Below are 23,181 nucleotides of genomic sequence, written 5' to 3'. Positions count from 1 at the left end.
AAACTAGTAAAAAAAGAAATTTAAATTTTTTTTGAAAGTTTTTTTACGAGAATACTTAAAAATAAATTTAAATGTGACCAAAAGATTTTTCTGAAAAAAAAAAAACCGATACAAATGTGAGCATAAGATATTATATAATATTAATAGATTTTAAAAAGTAACTAATTTAATAAAGAAGTAGTTATTAAATTTTATTTTTTCTTATAATAGATTATAATTTTGTTTTTCGAAGTTACATTACTTATATCCAATATATATAGTTAAGTGAATCCTAAAATTTAGATAATTTATTTCTATTGAGAAATGGCGAGATAAAATAAATTTTTATACGATGTTAATATAATAAAAAAAGAGTAAAAAACAAATAGGTTCCTGACCTTTTAAAATGTGGATATTTTCGTCCTTCAAGATTGGAAAATACATTTCGATCCCTCACCATGTAAATTCCGTGATAATTATGTCCTTCCGTGGAATTGGTGCTCGAAATGGTAACGAAGATTGCTGAGGTGGAGGGGTAAAGAGTGATGTGTCCGTTACGGTTGCTGAAGTGGATGGGAAACAAATTGTTGGAGGACAAATTGATCCTTAATGGCCAAAACGACGTCGTATGCATCCCCCACTTTCATGCCCATCATCCCAGACCTCTTCTTCTTCTTCTTCTTTTTCTTCTCTCATCTCACAAACCTCTCACTCCACAACCCTCTCCACCTTCCAAATGAAACAAGAAAATAGACTAATTGTAATACAACCCTCTCCCTATGTTCACGCACCCACTCCACAACTATACCAGTGACCTTTCTACATCTCCTCACCTTAAGCTTAATCAAATTAGGGCAACCAGAAGCAAGAGCTTCAATCCCCACATTGGATATAGGGCACCCCTTAATGCAAAGCTTCTTGAGCGCAACACACTTATTGGCAACACACTCAATCTCAGCGTCACCAACGGTATTAAGCCCACAAAGTGCCAACCTCTCCAAAGCCTTACATTTGGAAGCAATTGCCTAAAGGCTCGAAGATGTTAGATAGATACCAATCAAAGCAAGTTCCTGCAAGTTAATGCAGTGTTTGACAACAGAAATCAAACCATCATCACCAATCCTATTGGTTCTCCACCCATCAACGTGAAGCTTCCTCAACATCCTGCAGTTCTCAGCAATTAAATTGAGACCCACATTTGAGCACTCAGCGGTTTTCACAATGTGCAAAGTGTCCAAACTCAAACATTTAGACAAACCCACAAGACCCATATCGCTAACTTGAATCTTCTCAAGGTGAACATCAACCAACGTAGCGTGGAGGTTCCCAATCTTTTCAAGGGTGTCATTCCAATCCCCCAAACACCCAATTACCTTCAAAGATCGAAGTCTTTTCGACCCAATCATAAGGGGCGCGAAGCTCTGGCCATTCACGATCTCCTTCAAGCAAAAAAAAGTCACTGACGTCGTTCCGGAACCAACCACCTCCTTGCCATCGTGGGCCCCATGCAGCCGCTTAACGGAGAGCTCTTCCAAACCCTGGCAACGGCTAACGACAGCGTTGATTCCCTTAATGCCGAACACGCACGAAGCACAAGATAGCTTCTTCAACGCCTTGCAGTTTTCGCCAACAGCGGCCATTCCTGCCTCCGTTATCTCACGGCATCCACGGAGCTTAAGCCACGTTAGGTTTAACGCACCGGAGCGAAATCAGGATCAAACTTTCGTCGTTCATGCTCGTTTTGGAGGGTGGAGAGGGTTGTGGAGTGAGAGGTTTGTGAGACAAGAGAGGAAGAAAGGACGCGATGAAACTGCCATGGAAGAAGAAGAAGAAGTGGTCTGGGATAATGGGCATGAAAGTGGGGGATGCATACGGTGTCGTTTTGGCCATTAAGGACCAATTTGTCCTCCAACAATTTGTTCCCATCCACTTCAGCAACCGTAACGGACACATCACTCTTCACCCCTCCACCTCAGCAATCTCCGTTACTGTTTTGAGCACCAATTCCACGGAAGGACATAATTGTCACGGAATTTACATGGTGAGGGATTGAAATGTATTTTCCAATCTTGAGAGACGAAAATGCCCGCATTTTAAAAGGTCAGGGACCTATTTGTCTTTTACTCTAAAAAAATTTTACAACATTATATTGATATGTAATATGTTTTTTTATTAACAACGGAGCTTAAAGTTTAAAGAAAAATAAACTAAAAGACAATAATTTTTGAAAATGAGATGTCGATAGAATTAGCATGAAGACAAAGAGAGATACAAAAAAATAAATTAAAGAACACATAACAGTAAAAAAGTAAACTATGATCATAATTAGCCATTCTATCTGCACAAAAGTTTACTTTTTGGGACTGATGTTGTATTATCTAATTGATTAGTCTGCTGCACCGTTCCCTAATTGCTAAAATAAGGGTTCGAGAAGAATGCAAATCAATATCATCATGAAGAAAAAGCCTTATTGCACCAACTGAGTCCACTTCCACAACCACATGATTATACCCTAAGTTTACAGCAAAGTCCACACCCATAAAATTTATCAGAACTCTGCCAAAGTAACCGAGGTAAAAGTTAAGTTTACGCTAAAATCAGCTAAAAACCTTCCATGCATGTCTCTAATAATCCCTCCACAAGCTGCTTTTTCATTATGTAGAACCGAACCGTCTGTGTTTAGCTTAACAAAAAGAAGTTCTGTGAGGTGTCATTTAATCTACCTCTCAACATAGTTGCCAACTACCCTCCTAACTTGACTCACTTTAACCCGAGCATGCTGAAAAGTCCTTTGCTAGATAGACAGCAAGGGGAGCAACTTTCTCCTCCTTAATGATATCATCAACATCAGAAATAAAGAGTAATTACCCAAATCAGTCCCCAAGAATTTTAGAATCGGACATTTTAGTTTCCAAGAAAAATTAATACACAGATCAATTCCCAATGTTGTACTCCGACAAATCAGTCCCCAGTTTATTTTTCGGCAAAGTATTTACCCAAATCAGTCCCCAAAGATTTTAAAAACGGACATTTTAGTCCCCAAGAAAAACTAATGTACAAATCAATCCCCAACGTTTATCTCTGTTAGACATAATAGTCCTCTGTCCAAAAATAAAATAAAATAAAATTATTATTATTATTATTAATTACACAATAATATTATACTATATGTTTTGTATTTTTTAGACAAAAATAATGATAAATTTATTCATTAAATTCTTATATATATATATATATATATATATATATAGTCACTCAATAATAATAATAATAATAATAATAATAATAATAATAATAATAATAATAATAATAATAATAATAATAATAATAATAATAATAATAATAAATTATTAGAGATTATTTTACAAAAAATTCAAGGTTAAAACCATTTGATATTTTTGTATTTAATATAATCAAAAGATGTCCTATGTAAAAAAAAATATATGTTTGTATTAAAAAATATGTATTAAAAAATATTTTAATTTAGATTTATATTAAATATATATTTTTTAATACAAACATATTTTTTAAAATAGTACATCTTTTGATTATATTAAATACAAAAATATCAAATAATTTTAACCTTGAATTTCTTGTAAAATAATCTCTAATAATTTTATTATTATTATTATTATTATTATTATTATTATTATTATTATAATATTGTACCATAATTTTTTGTATTTTCTAAATAAAAATAATGATAAATTTATTCATTAGATTCTTATAATATATATCTATCTATATATATATATATATATAGTCACTCATCAATAATAATAATAATAATAATAATAATAATAATAATCAATAAAATTATTAGAGATTATTTTACAAGAAACTCAAGGTTAAAACCATTTGATATTTTTATATTTAATATAATCAAAAGATGTACTATTTTAAAAAATATGTTTGTATTAAAAAAATATGTATTTAATATAAATTCAAATTAAAATATTTTCTTTTAATACAAACATATTTTTTTTACATAGTACATCTTTTAATTATATTAAATACAAAAATATCAAATGGTTTTAAGTTTTAACCTTGAATTTCTTGTAGAATAATCTCTAATAATTTTATTATTATTATTATTATTATTATTATTATTATTATTATTTAGTGACTATATATATAAGAATCTAATGAATAAATTTATCATTATTTTTGTCCAAAAAATACAAAAAAAAATAGTACAATATTATTGTACAAATAATAATAATAATAATAATAATAATAATAATAATAATAATAATAATAATAATAATAATAATAATAATAATAATAATAATAATTTTATTTTATTTTATTTTTTGGACAGAAGACTGCTATGTCTAACAGAGAGCAACGTTGGAGATTGATTTGTACATTAATTTTTCTTGGGGATTAAAATGTCCATTTTTAAAATCTTTGGGAACTGATCTGAGTAATTACTTTGCCGAAAAATGAACTGAGGACTGATTTGTCTGCCGGAGTAAAACCTTAGGGATTGATCTGTGTATTAATTTTTCTTGGGGACTAAAATGTCCGATTTTAAAATATTTGGGGACTGATTTGGGTAATTACTCAGAAATAAATTTATTACGTTGATACCATAAGAAATTCATCATAGTAACAAAAAGAAGGGGCAAGATTGCCCTTGGTAGAAAGATTTCGTAGATAAATTCTCTAACAATCAAGTCAAGAGAGGAGAATTAAAGAAGTTAAACCCGAAACCAAACTATTATCAATACTCATCCATGTGCCTCTTGCCACCTTGCAGTTACAGAGCACATGGAGCAAAAATTCAGAGAATACACTATAAATGGCACAACTATCTTCCTCCGCCATATCTTTTGGCGCGTTTTGTATTGGTCAAAAGAGCCTAGTATGCTACAAGCCAACAGAAAGACCGCAGCTATTACAAAGCCTCCAGCTTCCATATTTTCGAGAATAAAAAAGCATTTGAGTCATCCGCATGCCACAAAAAGATAACACAAGTCGACTTTATTGAGAAGAAGCCATGGAATCCTTCATATGTATTTACATCTTTTTGGCATGCCCATTTAAGTTTATATCCAAAAAAAGTTTATCTCCCAATAATATGTTTGATTAAACAATTTAGGTCCTTAAAAAATTATCTTACAATATTCTTTCAAATACACTTTGTATGTGGTGCATAGACGCTAATCACAAATTAAGCCTTATTTCTATCATATTTGTTACTGCGACGATCAAATCACCTAATTTTTAACATGTATCACATCCTTTTTTTAATTGTTTTTGTATTAATCTTTTTTTTTTGTCATGGTATCAACACTTCCATAGATTTTTTTTGTGTGCCTATTTTTTAAACTACAATTTTTTGTTGTCTTTAATTTTACTTTTACTTCTTTTATCTTTGTGAATTAACTTTTAATTTTACTTTTACTTCTTTTATCTTTGTAAATTAACTTATTTATCCTCATCCATTCACATATGTGCCAAAAACTCTTGCTTATTTTGCATTTTGACCCAATACGAGCCATACAACATGTGCTTCTAGACAATGACCTACCCCTAACACAAAATTTATATTGTTGGTCCATACGTGAAGATTCCACAAAATCAAAGTGTTCACGTACATTCGTCCAAAATAAAAATGAATGCTTATTCATTTCATGTGTTTGTTATTTTAGTTTACATCAAGGGTTAATATCCATAAAATAAATTTATTTCAAAACTGTACAATAACTAGTTCCCTCCATTTATTAAGAACTCGTTAAAAACTAAAACAAAAGAAACTGAAAAAATAGAATACAAATCATCAGCTATTGCTAAGTGTACAATCTCAAAATTGGGGAAAGGAAAGAATTGCTTGCCATCAAACAGCCACCTCTTTACGGAGCTACCACTCCTTCAATGGCATGAGACATAGACTCTGCCCAGTCGTCTTTTTTAAATAGGAGTGTCTGCAAAGTATGCATCACGTCATATTCCGGATCAAGCTTCCGCTGCCAACCCTACAAAAGGGACTAGAAATCAGCTTATACTAAACAAAAACAGTTTCATTTTAGAGCTCTAAACCTTTAAGATTAAAAATCTGCAAAAAGCATGTGCAAGGAGTTACTTGTAAGTTCTTTAAGGTTACGTTTGTTTACAAGGACAGAATACTGAGACATGAATATAAAGATACAAAATCATGTTTGGAAAGTGAGACATAGATAGAGACATTGTGTCCTAGGAACATTAAATTAGTGTATTTTGAATCTTTTCGAACAAGAATGATAGAGAGACATTGGATGCAGGCACACTTATTTTCATTTTTTTTTTTCTTATCACTATCAAATTTTCATACTTATATTTTTTATCATTCTATTTTTTATTTTAAATTTTGTATGAAAGAAAAAATAAGGTAAATCAGACTTTTTAATTGTTTGTTCTATTTTATATTCAGTTTATTACAAAACAAGATACAAACACTAATTTTCGTGTCTCTATCATTTATGTCTTGTTCTCAAAACCAAATGCAGCCTTAAGTTCTCCTCATGGTGGTGTCTGGCCTAATTGAATTACATGCCAACGTTGTATCAATTTTCTATTAATATGATGCTGTGTCAAATGCTGGTGTGGAATAATCTTATGATTGATGATCTTAGGCATGATAATGTGCCTACAAAGAATTGATTAATTATGATTCTAAATATTAATTTGACCCAAGACTGATATCTATACCTATAGTAAAAAATGATGGAAAGGTAGTGGATGTTCTGGTGTCAAGAGGTGTTTATGGTGGGCATGATGTTAAATGCCTAAATATTTGAGGACCAGGCTGCTGATCTTTGATTTTTAATGAGCTCTTTTTCCTATGACTGAAAATGCGGTTTTAAATGATTTTTTAAGAGTTATTGCTGAAGGTATTTTCATAATTCTGTATGCTTTGGATCTGTGAGATCATGACATATTAATCAAAGAAATTTTTTGTTATTAATATAATCCAATGACATCAACTATTCCAAGTAGTTGACACGACCGAGTGGAATAAGAGTATAGTGTTGAGTTAATGAGTTGTATACATACTGAAATTACAAACTAATTACTCTTCTGTTCTCCAGCATGGAAGATTAACGGATTGTTAAGTTTTAGGTTTCAATTTCGACTGTTACACAAAGTCGATTCTATAAAACAAAGAATTCAAAGCTCAATATGCCAGGGTGAGAAATGGAGGTCCGATCTTCAATTAAATTAAGATCATTATTAACCCCATTAAAAATAAAAAAGAACAAGATCATCAACAGACCAAGTCATCTTCTCAGAGTAGGCATACAAATAATGATTTACAACTCTAGTGGCAATAGAAAATTGTGCAGTTCTTAGAATAATATCACTGCGCCTTTTGGATGTTTCAACAATAAGTCATTTTGGTAGCGTTTGGTGAAAAGACAGAGACGGAAAGACTGAGACTGAGAGACAGAGACTAAGAGACAGGGATTGAAATAAATTTCAGTATTCTGTTTGGTGCAAAATGGGAGACAGGAATTGAAACAAGAATGAAACTCTAATTTAATTTGCACAAAGGGTAAAATTGGAATTAATTAATTGAAATGAAAGTATTTTAGGTATAAAATATTATTAAAGTTTCAGTCTCCATCTCTAAAAATTTCAGTCCCCTATGTCCCTACTTTTTGGAGGTACTGAAATACTGAAATTTTAGAGACAGAGACAGAAATTTTAGTACCAGTCTATGAACTAACAAACACGATACTGAGTCTCAGTCTCTCAATCTCTCTCTCAGTACCTCAAAACAAACGCTACCTTTCAGAACTATATCCAGAGTAGCAATGTGTCAAGAGCAACCAAAAGAAAGGTATAAACTTTTTTCAATCACACAATAGAAATGCACAAAAGTAGAACATTACCCATGCAATAAACATTGATTCCATTTATAACAATGCAAATAACATTTTATCAAAAGGGTGATTATGAGGTGGAACTTACCTCCAGAACCAATGTGGTCACCATCACAGCACAGACATTGCCATCCAAATTGACTCTATAGAACCTAACATGCTCAAGCAACTGTTGTATACGGTCAGCTGTGCTGACTCTTTCACCTTCTGTGGATCTCCAGAACTCAAATGATTTCTCCACCTCCTGTTAAATGCTATAAAATTTCATTTGGGAAAAGCATAGGCAGATTCAGTAATCATTTGGTATATGTCAATTAGAAACAACTCTCTTAACACGTGTCAGCTAGCCGTTAACTAAGATACAAGAGATCAAGAATGCCCATAAAAAGCAGTCTTTTACCGTTGTCAGAAAGATGACACAAATCATTTGTAAATTGGAATCATACTAGAATCACTGTCACGAGCAATCTCCACCAATAAAAAAAAGTTTTAATTTCTTTTTCTAAGTATGATAAAAGCTGATATTTGCTAGAGAAAATAGAAATTAGACTGATGTAAATTACTGAGGCCAAGATTCCAATTGAGAACGAAGCCTTTCAATCATGTATACAATATGAAAATAAACAAACATAGAGAGAGACTGTCCTGAGCATTGGGGTTCTACTACCCTTGATATAACTTCTCTGATTTAGGAGTTTTTTGATCATATATGATTTGCTTGACCTAGATCACACATCTATAAGTATGACAATGTGTGTCAAATCTGGGAAGCTTGTTTCCACTTCAGGTTACTGCCACTCTCTCACTCTTAGAATTCATCTGGTTCAAATCCGGTATAGGGCTACTAGGATCGAAAGCTCCAATACTAGTTGATAGAACTTACATATGTTGGGCGAAATAGAAGTGAGACCGCTTTATATTATTGAAGAAGCTGAGATTCAATGGGGAAATCAACCTCTGAATCTTGTAATTTGTAGCAAAATGAAAATAAACTGAAAAGAGAAAATCTCCTGGCGTCCTCCTAATTTTCTCACAAATTCTGCCTATTTCCCATCAGTACTCTAACTCCATACATATAACGACACATTCCCTCCTCTTATCAAATCTCCTAGAATTGATATTCTTTCTCTTACTCGACAGATATCAAACTCCACAAATAACTAACCAAACTTTTGTCACGTTCCCCTCACTGGATGCAAATATAACAGTGTAAATTGAAAACACAAATAAAGTAAATCTTCACCTCAGTGAAAGATATGGGGTCTGGACAATTTTGTCGTCTTGATAACCTAAGAGTAGATTCCGCAGCACTGCGGCCATCTTGAAGAGCAACAGCCTTAAAAAATTTCAGTAAATTTTCCCGCTCCATTTTAGAAAGTTCAGTAGTAAGGCCTACATCAAGGAAAATGACATGGGGCCTTGACTTAAAGAGTCCTATAGGTGATAGTTTGCTTTTTGCAACACGGACAAGAATATTTCCTGGATGCATGTCAGCATGAATAAAATTATCCACCTGGAAGAGAAGATATATATAAGGCAGTGATTATTTCAGTCAAATGTCAAGCTACTCAAATGATAAGAAATCAGCAATTGAAATTCATCACTGCAAGGAAAAAGACGAATACTTCAGGATCTCAACAATATCTTATCTCATTATGCATTTAAATTATACAAAGCCATTAAGAAAACATTCAATGACTAGTAACTTCTTTCTCACCATTCTTCTCTTAAGATCTCAATCTCTAGTCCTAAAATCACCAACGGACTACACATTACAAATTAGTAAATTATGATTTCAGGATTTATAAATTAGAATATTAACAACTTTTTTATCCAATTCTTGGTTTTCTTCTTGGAAGATAAACATGTTATGAAGTTGCCTTATGAAAACCATACAAAAAATGGAAGTTTGTAATTTGCAAACAGTACTAGCTTTGGACTTTCTCTCATTTCAAGTGCCCTCTCTCTCACACACACACGCATGTGCCCACACGATTGCTCGCATGCATACACAAAGCTATTTCTCTGAATAACAGGTTAGGTACAAAATCATATCACCATTTCCATGAATCTTAGAACAATTTCAACATGGCGTAATTAAGACAAAACCTGCAAAGAAAGAATGGAGTGCATAAAAAGTAAGATTCAGAAGTTTTTACCAAAAGCATCTTTAAAAGAGCATGTGTTCCAATATGAGCTAGGGCACTTTTGATATGCTCCTGGCCTTTAAGCTCGTGAACATAGTGCAAAACACTTTCACCTTGTTCATAGGTTTCCACCAAAACAGATGGGTGCACTAGGGGGTATAGAGGCATTGGGAATGAAACATCTTTCCATCGGCGGAAATTATAGATAAAACGACTAAGATGTGCTGCTTCCCTTGAAAGATCAACCTGAGACATCATATAAACAGCAAATTGTTGCACACTTTCATCTAATCTCAACCACTTCAAATTAGGGAATAAACATGAAATCTTAGCAATTAGATTGATGATGATGAAATCCCTTCTAATCGCATCAGCAACCCCTGGATGTCGGACCTTCACTGCCACTACAAGAGGTTTCATTTGCTGGCCTGGGTATTTGTATTTTAGAGTAGCTCGATGAACTTGAGCAATGCTACCTGATGCTACTGGTTCCTCATCAAAATTTTCAAATATTTCCGTCAACTTGCGCCCAAATGCATTTTCAACGCATGCTCTGCTATAAGCAAATTTGTGTGACGGTGCTTTGGTGTGAAATTCTGAAAGTTCTCCACAGAGATCCCTAGGGAAGAGATCTGGTCTGGTTGCAGCCCATTGACCCCATTTAATAAATGCTGGCCCGGCCTTTTCAAGTGAAAGGCGAACAACATGAATCCATGTTTTCCTAAACTGATCACCAAAATGGTTCACTAAAGGAGCCATAGCTATGCAGGGGAAGAATAAAACTATTAAATAGATAGCCCTGATAAACAAGATAACAATCTCGAGAGCTTCTAAGATAGCTGAGGTTAGATATATACGTCCATCTAGTGCATGTATGTAAAATGAATCTCTATTTGGAAAGGATTCTGCTTCAGCCCATGATTGTTGTGTCCAAGCAAGCTCCTCTATTATGAATGCAATGAAACCAGGAATAAGAATATTCGATCGAGCCAATGCCAAACTAACTGCACGGGCAATATGACCTATTGGTGGTGGAATTGGTGGGAGACACATTTGAGAAATCCTGCTCCAAATAATTTGAGGATGGTGGTAGTTTGCACTATTTGCAGGGAGGTAATAGATGTTTCTCCCTTTGCTAATTAGATTGATGTTATTATACTTTAATTTGAAAAGGTACATGAGCGGAGTTTGTCCTTTGTGTACAAGTTTACTGTAGGATGAGAAAAATTGGCATGTTGAGTAAGCGGAGCATCTTGGATGATGCGACTCAAAATTAAATACATCAAAGCCATGTTTCTGACCAGAAGAACGCACAAACCTTCTAACATTTCCACAAACAAACCTGCATAATAGATTCTACAATATTATTCGTATGGGTTAATTCAAATGAAGCAAGAAGTAAAAGAATATTAAACCTAAAAGCTTCAAAAGACAAATTCAAATTGATCACAATTTTATAACACACATCATACAAACTCCATAAATCTTTAGGTTCTATTTTCCAAATGAATAAATGAGGGCCAAGATATGGTTGCTATGTTCTAGTAATTTATAACTTAAATTAACAACAGCAAGCTTTATGTCTAAAACAGTTTTTCCTAGAAGGTAGAATCAGAAATTTTCGTAGCAAAGTATGTTTAAGTGCCAGCAAACAAGTTTATACGGATGAAAAACCTCACAATAAACACTTAATACTACTGAAACAAAGATGATCAATGTTTAAGTTCTTGGCATTTTTGGGGAAACATGAACGTCTTTTTTCCCCTCAAGAGCTCTCTCCGTGAGGTGTTAGTTTAAGCTGTTTGAATGTCAAAAGAAGTTATCCAAACACATCCCTAGCTCTCTTACTTAATAAAATCGAAGATCACTTAAAATAGATAAATAAACAAACATACACATGCATGCCAGTATATTATTACTACTTTTTGATACATTTTTTTTAAGAAATCGCGAAATCACTGAGATTTTTAAGCCTTCAACAACAAAAGAAACAATATATTGAGAGGTATCATCTTATGAAAGCCAAAACAGGAAGAACCTTGACATGGTGGCGTGGAATTAGCTTAACAGGGCTCCAAACTATGCCGGTGTATTGAAATCAGTGCACGCAACATTGCTTCCTCGTCAGAGAACGTCTATCAGCTGTCTCCGCCGCGGCCGTCGGCGAGGCGTAGTCGGAGCATGGTGGTGGCGTTGACATGTAATTTTGTTGACGGTTGGTGTTGGAAATGAAAGCAATACAGATCGTGGAAATTGGAACCCTGCGAGATAAATGATAATTGATTTTGGGCTCCTTTTTTTATTGGCGCTCAAAAAGAGCATTTTTTTTTTCCTACTAAATAAATCTTAGTCTTTATTCAAATCAGTTTCCCAATTTGTAAAATTGAACACTTTCATTTTTTAAATTTCAAAATACACAAAATAATTTTCAATATTTATCTTCGTTAGACAATATAATCTCTTGCTAATTTTTGTCGTTAGTATATAATATTGACTGATAATGTAAAATATTGACTCGCATATATAATCGTCAAGTATTTACGTGTACAATATGAACAATTCAATCTTTGATTTTATTTAAGAAAATGACTTCGTTTTAAACTGAGTCTTTATTCTCCTCTTTAAGCATGTTGCCATGAAGAATCAGAAATTCTAATTCATTCCCTAAAGTTGTTCGTGTTTCAATGGCCAAATGTAAACTCAGTTTATTCTAGTCGCCGGATCAACCACAATATTGTGGATAACAAAAAGTTAAGTAAGGAATAACATTCAAAGTGTCTCTGTGGATTCTATGCAATTATCACCAAATCAAGTACGAAAGAGAATTTTAGAAGGTTGTTATTTGAATGTCCAATGAATCCAGTTGTTTTATTGTGATTTTGCATATAATTTAAGTATGTAATATTTCTGAGTTTTATGTTGTTGCAGGAAAAATAATCTCACTTAGTTTCACATAGTCTTTGACATCAATTACAAGAATGGTGCCATAGCCATTAGCCAACGCATGACTCAATAAAATGCATGTGGACTCGCATTTTTAGACTTCAAAGGCCCAAGCATAAGATTGTTGAACTATTTAAGAAAAAAAAAATATGAAAAATTTAGCTTTTTATTTTGGTATGTTGTAGTTATATTTTTTAGAGAGATACGTTGTCCTCTTTTTAGAATTAAGTTAGATTAGTTTGTTTAGGTTAGTTTTTATTTAAGATCTATTATTTCTTGTAACAATCAAGTTATAACTTGACTGGATCTTTACATTCTCTTGTTTATCTTTAAATTCCTACTTTTGATAACAAGTTAAATGTTTAGCAAAGAATAAAAAGTAGATTTTTTTTCATGATTTTTTTATTGCTTACAGTATTTGTATGGTTTATTTCAGTTTATACAGAAGAGATGGAATGAGACTTATGTTAGCTATTACAAGAAAGTTAGAGCGTTAAGCAGTTTTACTGCTATTCCACTACTATTGTCACCGCCACCATCTTCAATATCTTCAGATGAGGACTATGATGATAATGAGAATGAAGATAACACTCAGGACTATAGCTGATAAATTTAGTATGGTTAAATAATGCACTGAGTTTATGTTTTGAATTATAGTTGATGTATCAACATACTTTGTTGATGTATGGTTGTTATTTATTATTATAGTTGATGTATCAATACATTTTGTTTATGTTTTGAATTATATTGACTTTCTTGTTTATATATAGTATTTTTCTTTTAGTTTGATAATACGATAAACTTGTTTAAATTTATATTTATTTTGTATGAAAGGTTTATTTTGCAATGAAAAAATCTAAAAAAAATATCGTTTTACCTTATTGACGGATTTACAGACAGATTTTTCGTCTGTATTCAGAGTTAAAAATACTTTTTCAGGCTTCAATTACTGACGAAAAATCTGTCAAAAAATCTGATGCTAGTTACCAACGGAAAATCTGTCGAAAAATTGGACAGTTTAAGCGAAATTGAAGTGATGATTACCGAAAAAATCTGTCGGTAAATTACCAACAAAAAATCTGTCGAAAAATTTAACCGTTTTTTGGCGAAAGGGGGACCATTACCGAGGAAAATTCTGTCGGTAACGGAGAAAAATCTGTCGATAAATAATTTTCAACGAGACTTTTACAGAGAGACAAAATCCGTCAGCAACCAAAAATTCATTGGTAAAAGAGATCAAATATGTCTATAAATCTATCTGTAAAAAGTAATTCTTTGGTTGTGTGACATTAGATTAGTTTATAAATAGAATTTTGAGCAAACAATGTAATCAGCTCAGTTCTTCTGAAAACACACTTGAAAATGCAAAAACACTCTCAACCTCCCTAGCATCATACAGTAAAATTGAAAATCCCGAATAATTCTTTTTAAGTTTAAACTCAAACTTGTATTTTATTTTTTATTTTTAATTAAAGTTTTTTATTTTTATTTGTTTTTCTACATCTTCTTCTTCCTTTTTCTTTTAATTTATATATTTTACTTTGTTTCTGACACTTTATATATTTTCGGTTTATCTTTAATTTTACTTTTGAAACTATAATTGAAAAATTGAGATAACCACAAAAAAAATTATTTCCAGTTCTTTGAATTAAAATTGTAAAATAAAACTTGAAAAATTATTAATTTATTTGTTATTAATAATAGAATAAAAAAATCGAGTAAAATAATAACATTATAATTTGAGTCATTTATTCACTTATTTTGTTAGTGTTGTAAGTATGAGGAGTGTTGAAATTAGTCTCATGACAAAAAGAATAAAGAAGAGTAAAAAGTTTATAAAATAAAAGACCTATCTACTTAATATACTAAAATTGGGTTTTCCCCCAACTAATAAAGGTGAGGTGTCGATCCCTCGTGACTCCATTTTCCCTCCAAAATGAACACACATTTCTATTTTCTAAATTATTTTATACAAAATATTCATATTATAATTATATTATAATTAATATTTAATGAATAATATATAATTATACTAATTTAGGAACATATCTTCATTATAATTATATCAAATGAATATTTAATGCATTATTAAACTACTTATCAATTGTCAATTAAAAATACTTTTAATCATTTTTAATAATAATAATAATAATAATAATAATAATAATAATAATAATACTTTTAATCATCTTTATTATAATTATATTACAATATTATAATTAATATTTAATGAATAATGCACAATTATATATACTAATTTAAGAAAATATCTTTATTATCTATCTATTCTATTATATAAAAATAAGATTTTTGCACTTAATAACAGAACTGATGCGACATACTTTTAAGGTGTTTCCTGATTTATTTCATTTAATTCGTTAAAGCAAATCAATTATAATTAATTATATCAATTAATTAATTTGATTAGACATTCAAATTTTACCATTTATTATAATTAATTATATCAATTAATTAATTTAGTTAATTATATTAATTATTTGATTTGATTGGAGTAAATAGCCAATTATTTAATAAATAATAAATATGATAACGAAATATATGAATTAATTTAATTAGTTTATTTTTCTCAATACCCTCTATTTATACAAGATCATATGTTTTTTACTCATTCGCTTTCTTTTCTCTCTTTCTCTCCCTCCCTTCCTCCCTCTTCCCCTCTCTCTCGTGTTTAGGTACAATTTTTGTAATTTATTGAATTTTTGTTTCTTTTATCTTTATTTGTACATTTTATTTTTTATATTTTTTAACATTTTTGTTTATCTTAATTGCTTATTATTAAGCGCACATTTTTTTTTTATTTTAGCTTCTGATTAACAAAAAAAATGTGTAATTTTTATGTTGTTTTTAAATAATCTTACTATAATTTTGTTTTGTAATATTATATTTTGTCATGTGTACTTCAATTCATATATATATATATATATATTATCTTTTTTTTTTGTGATTCACAATTAATATATACATTGTTCGTGTATGTGGTTTATATGTTAATGTTTTTATTGATTCTCTTTATTTTATTTTATTTTTTTGTGTGTCTCTTTGTAGCTCTTTATTTTAGTTATATATATTCATTGATTTTTCTATATTGATGCTCTTTTTATTTGAAATATTGTGACAATTTAGAGTGTATGTTATGACCCATGTGATATTCGTTAATTTGGTATATCTTTTTAGATGGTTTATGTTATAATGTGTTTAAGGAGTTGACTTAAAATTATAATATAATATATAAATTTATAATATGATTTATAGTATGCTAAAATATTAGGACATTATCATATAAATATTTCTTTATTTGTCTGTTAGATTTAACTATATAGGATCTTAAAAATTATGCAATTATGTAATTAGTTATTTTTTTATATAATTATTATATTGATCATTTACATTAGTGAGACTATTTTCAATATTATTATTTATAAATATGCTATTATTTGTATAATTGATTGAATCATCTTATTCGTTTAAATTTAATTCTATTGAATTAATTATTCAAGGTGCCATCGCTATTTCTATTTTTAAAGAATTTTTTAATATTATTTAACAATTCTAATAATAACAATTAAAAAAAGTAAGATAGTACAAAATTGCAATGACGATAAGATTGAAATACCCGTGATAAAATTATGTTGATAATATACACTTGGGTATTACTAACAACTATGTTAGTAATTACTTAAAATAAATAACAAAATAAGTTATAGAGTATTATTTTATTTAAATTATTAATAATTAAAATAATAAAAGACCAATAATTATTTAAAATAGATATTAAATTTAATTTTATGGTACTAATTTATTTGAGTTGTTAATAAAATTTATAATTTTTAGATTTATATCTACTCAATTTATATATTTTATTTTATTTTACTTTAACAAAAAATTGAGACGTGCATTTTTAATTATTTATTTAGAAAGTATAGCTAAATGAGTTATATCAATTATAATTAATTATCGATAATTAATATCAATAAATTAATTGTATTAATTTATAAGATGAATACCGTGTAATAAATGTTGTGAAAATAATTATAATAAATTAATAATTAATAAATAAAAACTAAAAAAGACTTTTTTTTATTGCTTTTTAATAGATATACATTTTTATAATTTTACTTTCTCTTTATATCTTCCTTTCACATTTATTTTTTTTAATTTATTGAACTAAATCAATTATATTAATTATTTATATTAACTAATTAAGTACTTTTTAATGGGTTATTATAACTATGCCTTTAAACCATAGGTTAAAAATATTATAAAAAATCTTTTATAAAAATTGTTGCAAAATAAATATTTTTAAAACGTGTCCTTAAGACACAAATTAACTAAATTATTGTTCAATTTAATGTGTTTGATTCATTCAATTGTATTAATTACAACTAATCAATTATGTAATTTTATTTGATTAGGATAAATATTTCATCATTTAATGTTTTATTTGATTCATTAAATTACATTAATCATAACTTCAAATATTTAATTTAATTAGAGTAAATATCAAAGTATTTTAAATTTTATTTGATTCATTAAACCAAATTAATTATAACTAATTTATTATTTAATATGATCGAGATAAATATTAAATTATTTAATAAATAATATATAAAGCAATAAAATAAATGAATTCAATTAATTCAAATTATTATCTTATTATTTTATATATCCCTTTTTTCCTTCTCTATTTTGTACTTCAGGTAAAATATTTATAATTTTTTATTTTATTTTTTTATCTTAATTTTGCTAATATTTTTCTATGATTTTGTTTTATATTAATTTTTTTTATTTATTTTGATTAATAATTCTTAAGGGTATTATTATTTTACTGAAAGATAATTTAAATTTTTTGTAATATTTTTATAAAAGTTGATTAATAGGTTTTTTTAAAATATTTTTTTGAAATTTTTTAATAAGATCGTATTTTAATTTTTCTCTTTCATCCTTTGTATTAATTAATTATATTAATCTTCTATTGCAATACATTTTTTATCTACTCCACACGTTATCTTTTCTATCTTTTACTTTTTTAATTGTTTTTTTTACTTTATTTTTAATTATTTATTTTACTTTTACTTCTCATATATAGATTTATTATAATTCATCACATGTTCTTTTTTAATTTAAGTGATTTTTTAGGTTATATTTTACTATTGATGCTTTTATTTTGTTTAGTGTATTTTTTTTAGTTTGTGTTTAATATAATAATCTGTAAATATCTATTCTATTATGTAAAAATTAAATTTCTGCACTTAATGATAAAATTGTCGTAACATATTTCTGATGGTGTTTTTCGATTTATTTCTTTTAACTCATTAAATTTATTTTATTATAATAAATTAATTATATCAACTAATTGATTTGGTTAATTTTTTAAATATTATACAATTTATTATAATTTCTATCAATCAATTAATTGTAATTCAAATTGAATAATTATTTTGTTACGAAATTATTATTTCCTAATTTATTTATGGGCAATACATATATTAATTATAATTGTAAATTAAGCTATTTTACATTAAATGACTTATATAATGGTCATCTCATTTATTATCATAAATGATGAATTAAATAAGTCATTATTACTTTTGATTTAAAATTAAATGAGAATAAAACCAGAGATACTATTTTATTTGGTCTTTCGGGTTTAATAGCTGTGACACTCAAATATAAATAGTGACTTCCGAATTTTGGCCTCCAACACATCAAAGCCATCTCCGTAACACTTTTTTCATAAAAGGAATTTTGATTCAACTCTATCAGGGATACAGAAGGTTTTCAAAGAACAAAGGAATGATCTGAATTTGCACGAATTCTAAATGTTCGAACTTACGATATTGTTTTAGTTCGTTGTCGTTACAAGAATAACTCTAATCTATATGTGTCTAAGGACTAGAATAGATTAAATATTATTTAAGTAATTTATTCCTAATATTGGTATTTGATTAAATTATTTTTTGAGAAATTTAAATTGTTGACTCAATTTATATATTACGACTATTCTTTTTGAATATTTTATTTTTATATTTTTTAATATAAAATTTCTTTTTTTCCTGATTTTTAAGTTTATTTTCTTCTCATTTATATTTCAGATTAGTAATGTAATTATTAAGAAAAATGTATTTAAAAAAATATTAAAATATCACTATTTAAAAAAGAAACATACGTAAAAAAAAGAAAATGAAAAATTAAAACATCACTATTAGAAAAAAACTGTTAATATGCGTATGAATGGAGTTGGAATTGAGGAATAGATATAGATATAAAAAATAAAAAATTATTGTACGATTGTATAATAAAAAATAATCATATATATAAAACGAAATAATTATAACAAAAAAAAATTAATATATGTGATTTAGATGTTTTTAATAACCAGTAACATAGAGTTTAACAAAATATAATTCACATATTTTTTTATTTATGTATATGTATAGAATTATTTATATATATGTATATATATTAAGAAAAATTACCATTATATATATATATATAAATTATTTAACAAAATTAATATAAAAGGTTATGGAAAGTTCTATCCAAGTTTGACAAGAACAAGATGACTTACATAGAAATGGTTCTCATGGATAGTAAGGTAAGTTGATTATTTTCCATGATTCTTTCAAGTGATTTTAGGTCCATTTTATAAATATTTTTGGTTCATATATTTTAATGTTTTTAATAACCGGTAATATAGAGTTTAATAAAATATAATTCATATATTTTTTTATTTATGTATATGTATAGAATTATTTATGTATTATGTATACGTATATATATTAAGAAAAACTACCAATATATATAATTATTTAACAAAATTAATATATAAGGTTATGGAAAGTCTCATCCAAATTTGATAAGAACAAGACGACTTATATAGAAATGGTTCTCATGAATGATAAGGTAAGTTGATTATTTTTTATTATTCTTTCAAATGATGCTAAGTCTAATTTATAAATATTTTTGGTTCATATTTTAAGTTTATTTGATAAGTAAACCCTTGCACACGAGCAAAGACAGTGCGATTTTATAGATATATAAGTGCTAATAGCCTTTATATTTAATTTGTTTTATAGTTTGATAATAACTAATATATTTATTGGTGGATTTAACTATTACTATATTATTTATGATCACATTCAGTATATTTGTCTAATTTATTGAAAAAAAATAGATTATTAAAATCGATTAATAACTATTTTAGAGTTAATCCAATTAACACTAAATTTAAAAAAAAACAATACATAACATGTTACTTTTTTTAATTAAATTATTATAATTCAAATTAATTTTAAAAAATAATTTAAAATTATAATTTCAATCTTATCACGTGCATGACACGGGTAATTATACTTATTAATTTACTATTTTAAGGTTTTGAGTTGAACGTGGTATTATCTGATATTATATTTTCTGACAAAGGTGATAATTTCTTTATTTCATCCACTACAATTGAAAGTTTTTTACGCCTATCATTATTTCAATTTACCGTAAAAACACTTTCTAAGGCTACCCTCCACTAATAATATACCTTTCAGGTATCATTTTTTTCCTTTTGGATTTAATTCAAAAGCTTTACTTTCTCATTCTTTATGGTCAATTATTAATTTTACTTTAGTTCTAGAACTTTTCTTCTAATATTTGTCAATTATTTTTTTCATATGTTTATTACGTTTCTCATCACCGAGAGTATAAGTATTAAGCAATGTTCACGAGTACATGAAAGTAAGGATAAAAAAACAGAATGATGACAAAACATTGACTATGTAATTTAATTAAAAAGGTATTTTCTTTTTTTTATCCAAATAAAATTAAAATACTTTTAATAATTGAAAATTCTTGGTAAAAAGTGTATGCAAATGTAAAATAAATTTTATTATTAAAAAAAATATAAAAGAACTAATTTGGATAAGTTTTTAAAAATATCTTTTTAGTTAGTTTTTAAAATTTTTTTAAAAAAATAAAAGTAATTTAATATTTAAATATCTTACGTAAAATTACTAATATCTATTGATTCTATTTAAATACAATAATATAAAAATATTTTTTTATATTTACATATATTTTTTGATATTTTTAATATTTTTACTTTTATTCTACCCAAAAATGGATTCAAAATACGTATCCACTCAACAATCACAGAAACAACACAAGAATAGAGTCAGCACCCGAAATAAACGGTCCCACAAAATCTAAACCCGCACACAGACACACCCACGCTCCCTCTTTGCGCATAAAGCCATACATATTTCACGCAATACAAGATTTCCGTTCTTTCTAATTTTCTTGGATTCCCCGTTCCCAAGCGCTTCCTGCCTCCAAAATTTTCTGGCCATCCAAACACAATCTCCAATGATTCTTCCTCCTTTAACCGTCATGAAAATCCTAACCGTCACCAGATACTGACCCAAATAATAACATAACATCTCCTCAAAGGTTTCGTGTCTTGTCTTGCTTTCAAACATGGAAGTTTCTTTGAAGAGTAGGTCCATCAAGAGCAGAAGCAGAAGCGTAAGAGGCTGTATGTTCCATTGTTTCAGGCCGGATAGCTTCCTCGACGACGACGTTTCTTTCGATTATGCAACGCCGAGTCAAAAAGCCGAAAATGGAGATCCACTTCTCGGTTACATTGCCGTGGCAGAGAAGCAAGGCGTCGTGTTGCCCAAGTTATTATCGTCGGCCTGGAACTCGGTGAAACATGTTGGTAGCGGTGACGGCGGTGGCGGTGATGAAGTAAGTGGATTTCGTGCCAGAATGAAAGGCAGGAATGGTTCTTTTCGGCATGTATTCATGGCGGCTTTAAATGAGACAGCATTGGTTAGTCTTTCTTACATGTCCGTTTTGAAATTTGGATACTAATTTTCATTTGGCGGTTTTATCACGAAGGTTTGGACCACCAATTTTATGGGAATTGTTGCATTTTTTCTCCTCTTGTAACCCAACAAAATCATTATTATTCATACTTTCACATCATGATATTTTGGAACAGAAAATTATCTCGTATTAAGATTTTTCAAGAAACTACCAGACAAAAATCACTTTTGTGTTTTATCCAATGAGTAGTATGACTTATTAATTGCAAGAATTCATCACAGTTTTGTTCTATCTTCCTTCTCTAGTAGAATTTGGATATTGATTGATATAAATGTTTATGTAATTAATGTCAAAAAGAAACCTTAATCAGGTTTTATTTGCCATTTTATACACTCCTTTATATTCATGCATGATGCTTATATGAATCTTTTTTCTGGCCATATACAAAATACAGTTACTATTAAACAACTTTGCATAATTCTTTAGAACTTTGTTCCTTGTCTTATCTTAATTACAGGGAAGGAAGATTAAAAGAAGGCGAAGAAGAAAGAAGGAAAGGTTATTAGCCAAATCTTCAACCATAAGCAACCCAGAACAACAGTACTATAGTGATAAAATCTCGGAACAAGAACGCAGAATGAGGGTCCAAACCTACTCATGTACTTCCAATTCTTCTCGTAATTCATCTTTATTCACTCCAACATCTATATCATCAACAAGTAAAAACTCAACCAGTTCATGGGGCACTCAAGCTTCGACCTCCTCCTCAGAACAAAATGGCACACTGATAAGATCATCGTTGCCATTGAATGGAACTTGGGAACTAGCAACAGCGAAACGAAAGCAGGAGGAAATAGTTGTTATTGGAAATAGTAGTAGGAAGAAAGGGTTTAGTGGCGGTTTCAACAATATGAACATGTGGTTGTTTATGACTTGTAGCCTTACGGTGTTGATTCTGTGTGGTAAGTTTTGTGCTATACTGTGTACCTCAATTGGGTTGTTTGTGGTGTCGCCACATCGGAAAAGAAGGAAATGCAATGGGGGTTGTCTCTGTGAAGAGACTGATCTTGATTCTGCTGAGCATAAGAAGAAGATTATTATGGAAGGTATGCTTGATAGGAGAAGTAGCAATAGCCGCTCCTAAGAGCAATGTATGCTTTTGCAAACTCACATGTAGCCAAAAAAAACAAACAAACAAACAAACATGGTAGGGGGCGATTTATACTTTTTTTTTTCTTTAATTCTTCTTAATTTTGCTCCTTTTGTGGTTCATTTTTGAACTTGAGGCTTTAGCTAAATACGTATGTAAAATACATTGAAAGTCATTAGAATTGGTTTAGTAGCGAGGGATTTGAATAGGATGGTATGTATGAAATTTTAGATTTAAAAGTCCATCGCCATTGTGTAAT

The 23,181-nt window shown here is 29.0% G+C and overlaps 2 protein-coding genes and 1 pseudogene across 4 annotated transcripts; 1 reads left to right on the top strand and 2 right to left on the bottom strand.

Annotated features, from left to right (window-relative positions):
- Positions 1–671: 671 nt before the first annotated feature.
- LOC110269423 (F-box protein SKIP2-like) lies at positions 672–1,713 on the bottom strand (annotated as a pseudogene).
- A 3,874-nt stretch (positions 1,714–5,587) lies between these two features.
- On the bottom strand, positions 5,588–12,268 carry LOC107630105 (uncharacterized). 3 transcript variants are annotated; one of them, XR_001618135.3, is made up of 5 exons: positions 12,033–12,264; positions 10,007–11,336; positions 9,091–9,360; positions 7,936–8,101; positions 5,588–5,960 (listed from the first exon to the last, which is right to left on the bottom strand). XR_001618135.3 is itself a non-coding variant. In XM_016333145.3 (5 exons), the coding sequence occupies exons 1-5, from the start codon at positions 12,038–12,040 to the stop codon at positions 5,838–5,840; spliced, it is 1,887 nt and encodes a 628-aa protein (XP_016188631.1). In that variant the 5' UTR covers positions 12,041–12,268; the 3' UTR covers positions 5,588–5,837. The 3 variants fall into 3 exon arrangements, 2 of the variants coding, with proteins under 2 accessions (XP_016188631.1, XP_020974213.1); XM_016333145.3 differs by having other exon boundaries at positions 7,936–8,091; positions 12,033–12,268; XM_021118554.2 differs by having other exon boundaries at positions 7,936–8,091; positions 10,007–11,350; positions 12,033–12,235.
- A 9,153-nt stretch (positions 12,269–21,421) lies between these two features.
- Positions 21,422–22,916, top strand: LOC110270073 (uncharacterized). The gene is made up of 2 exons (XM_021118553.2): positions 21,422–21,775; positions 22,290–22,916. The coding sequence occupies exons 1-2, from the start codon at positions 21,422–21,424 to the stop codon at positions 22,914–22,916; spliced, it is 981 nt and encodes a 326-aa protein (XP_020974212.1).
- The last annotated feature ends 265 nt before the right edge of the window (positions 22,917–23,181 follow it).

The sequence above is a fragment of the Arachis ipaensis genome, chromosome B3, assembly GCF_059453495.1.
Source record: "Arachis ipaensis isolate K30076 ecotype BB chromosome B3, ASM5945349v1, whole genome shotgun sequence".
NCBI classification, from domain to species: Eukaryota; Viridiplantae; Streptophyta; class Magnoliopsida; order Fabales; family Fabaceae; genus Arachis; species Arachis ipaensis.
Note: the sequence above shows the minus strand (reverse complement) of the source record. Positions and strands in the feature narration are given on the sequence as shown.

Coding starts and splice junctions, on each gene's coding strand:
- LOC110270073 (XM_021118553.2), top strand. CDS start 21,422: ATGGAAGTTTCTTTGAAGAGTAGGTCCATCAAGAGCAGAAGCAGAAGC. Junction 21,776..22,289: donor CTTTAAATGAGACAGCATTG/GTTAGTCTTTCT, acceptor TCTTAATTACAG/GGAAGGAAGATTAAAAGAAG.
- LOC107630105 (XM_016333145.3), bottom strand. Junction 9,361..10,006: donor CTCTTTTAAAGATGCTTTTG/GTAAAAACTTCT, acceptor CTTCTCTTCCAG/GTGGATAATTTTATTCATGC. Junction 8,092..9,090: donor ACCCCATATCTTTCACTGAG/GTGAAGATTTAC, acceptor AGCATTTAACAG/GAGGTGGAGAAATCATTTGA.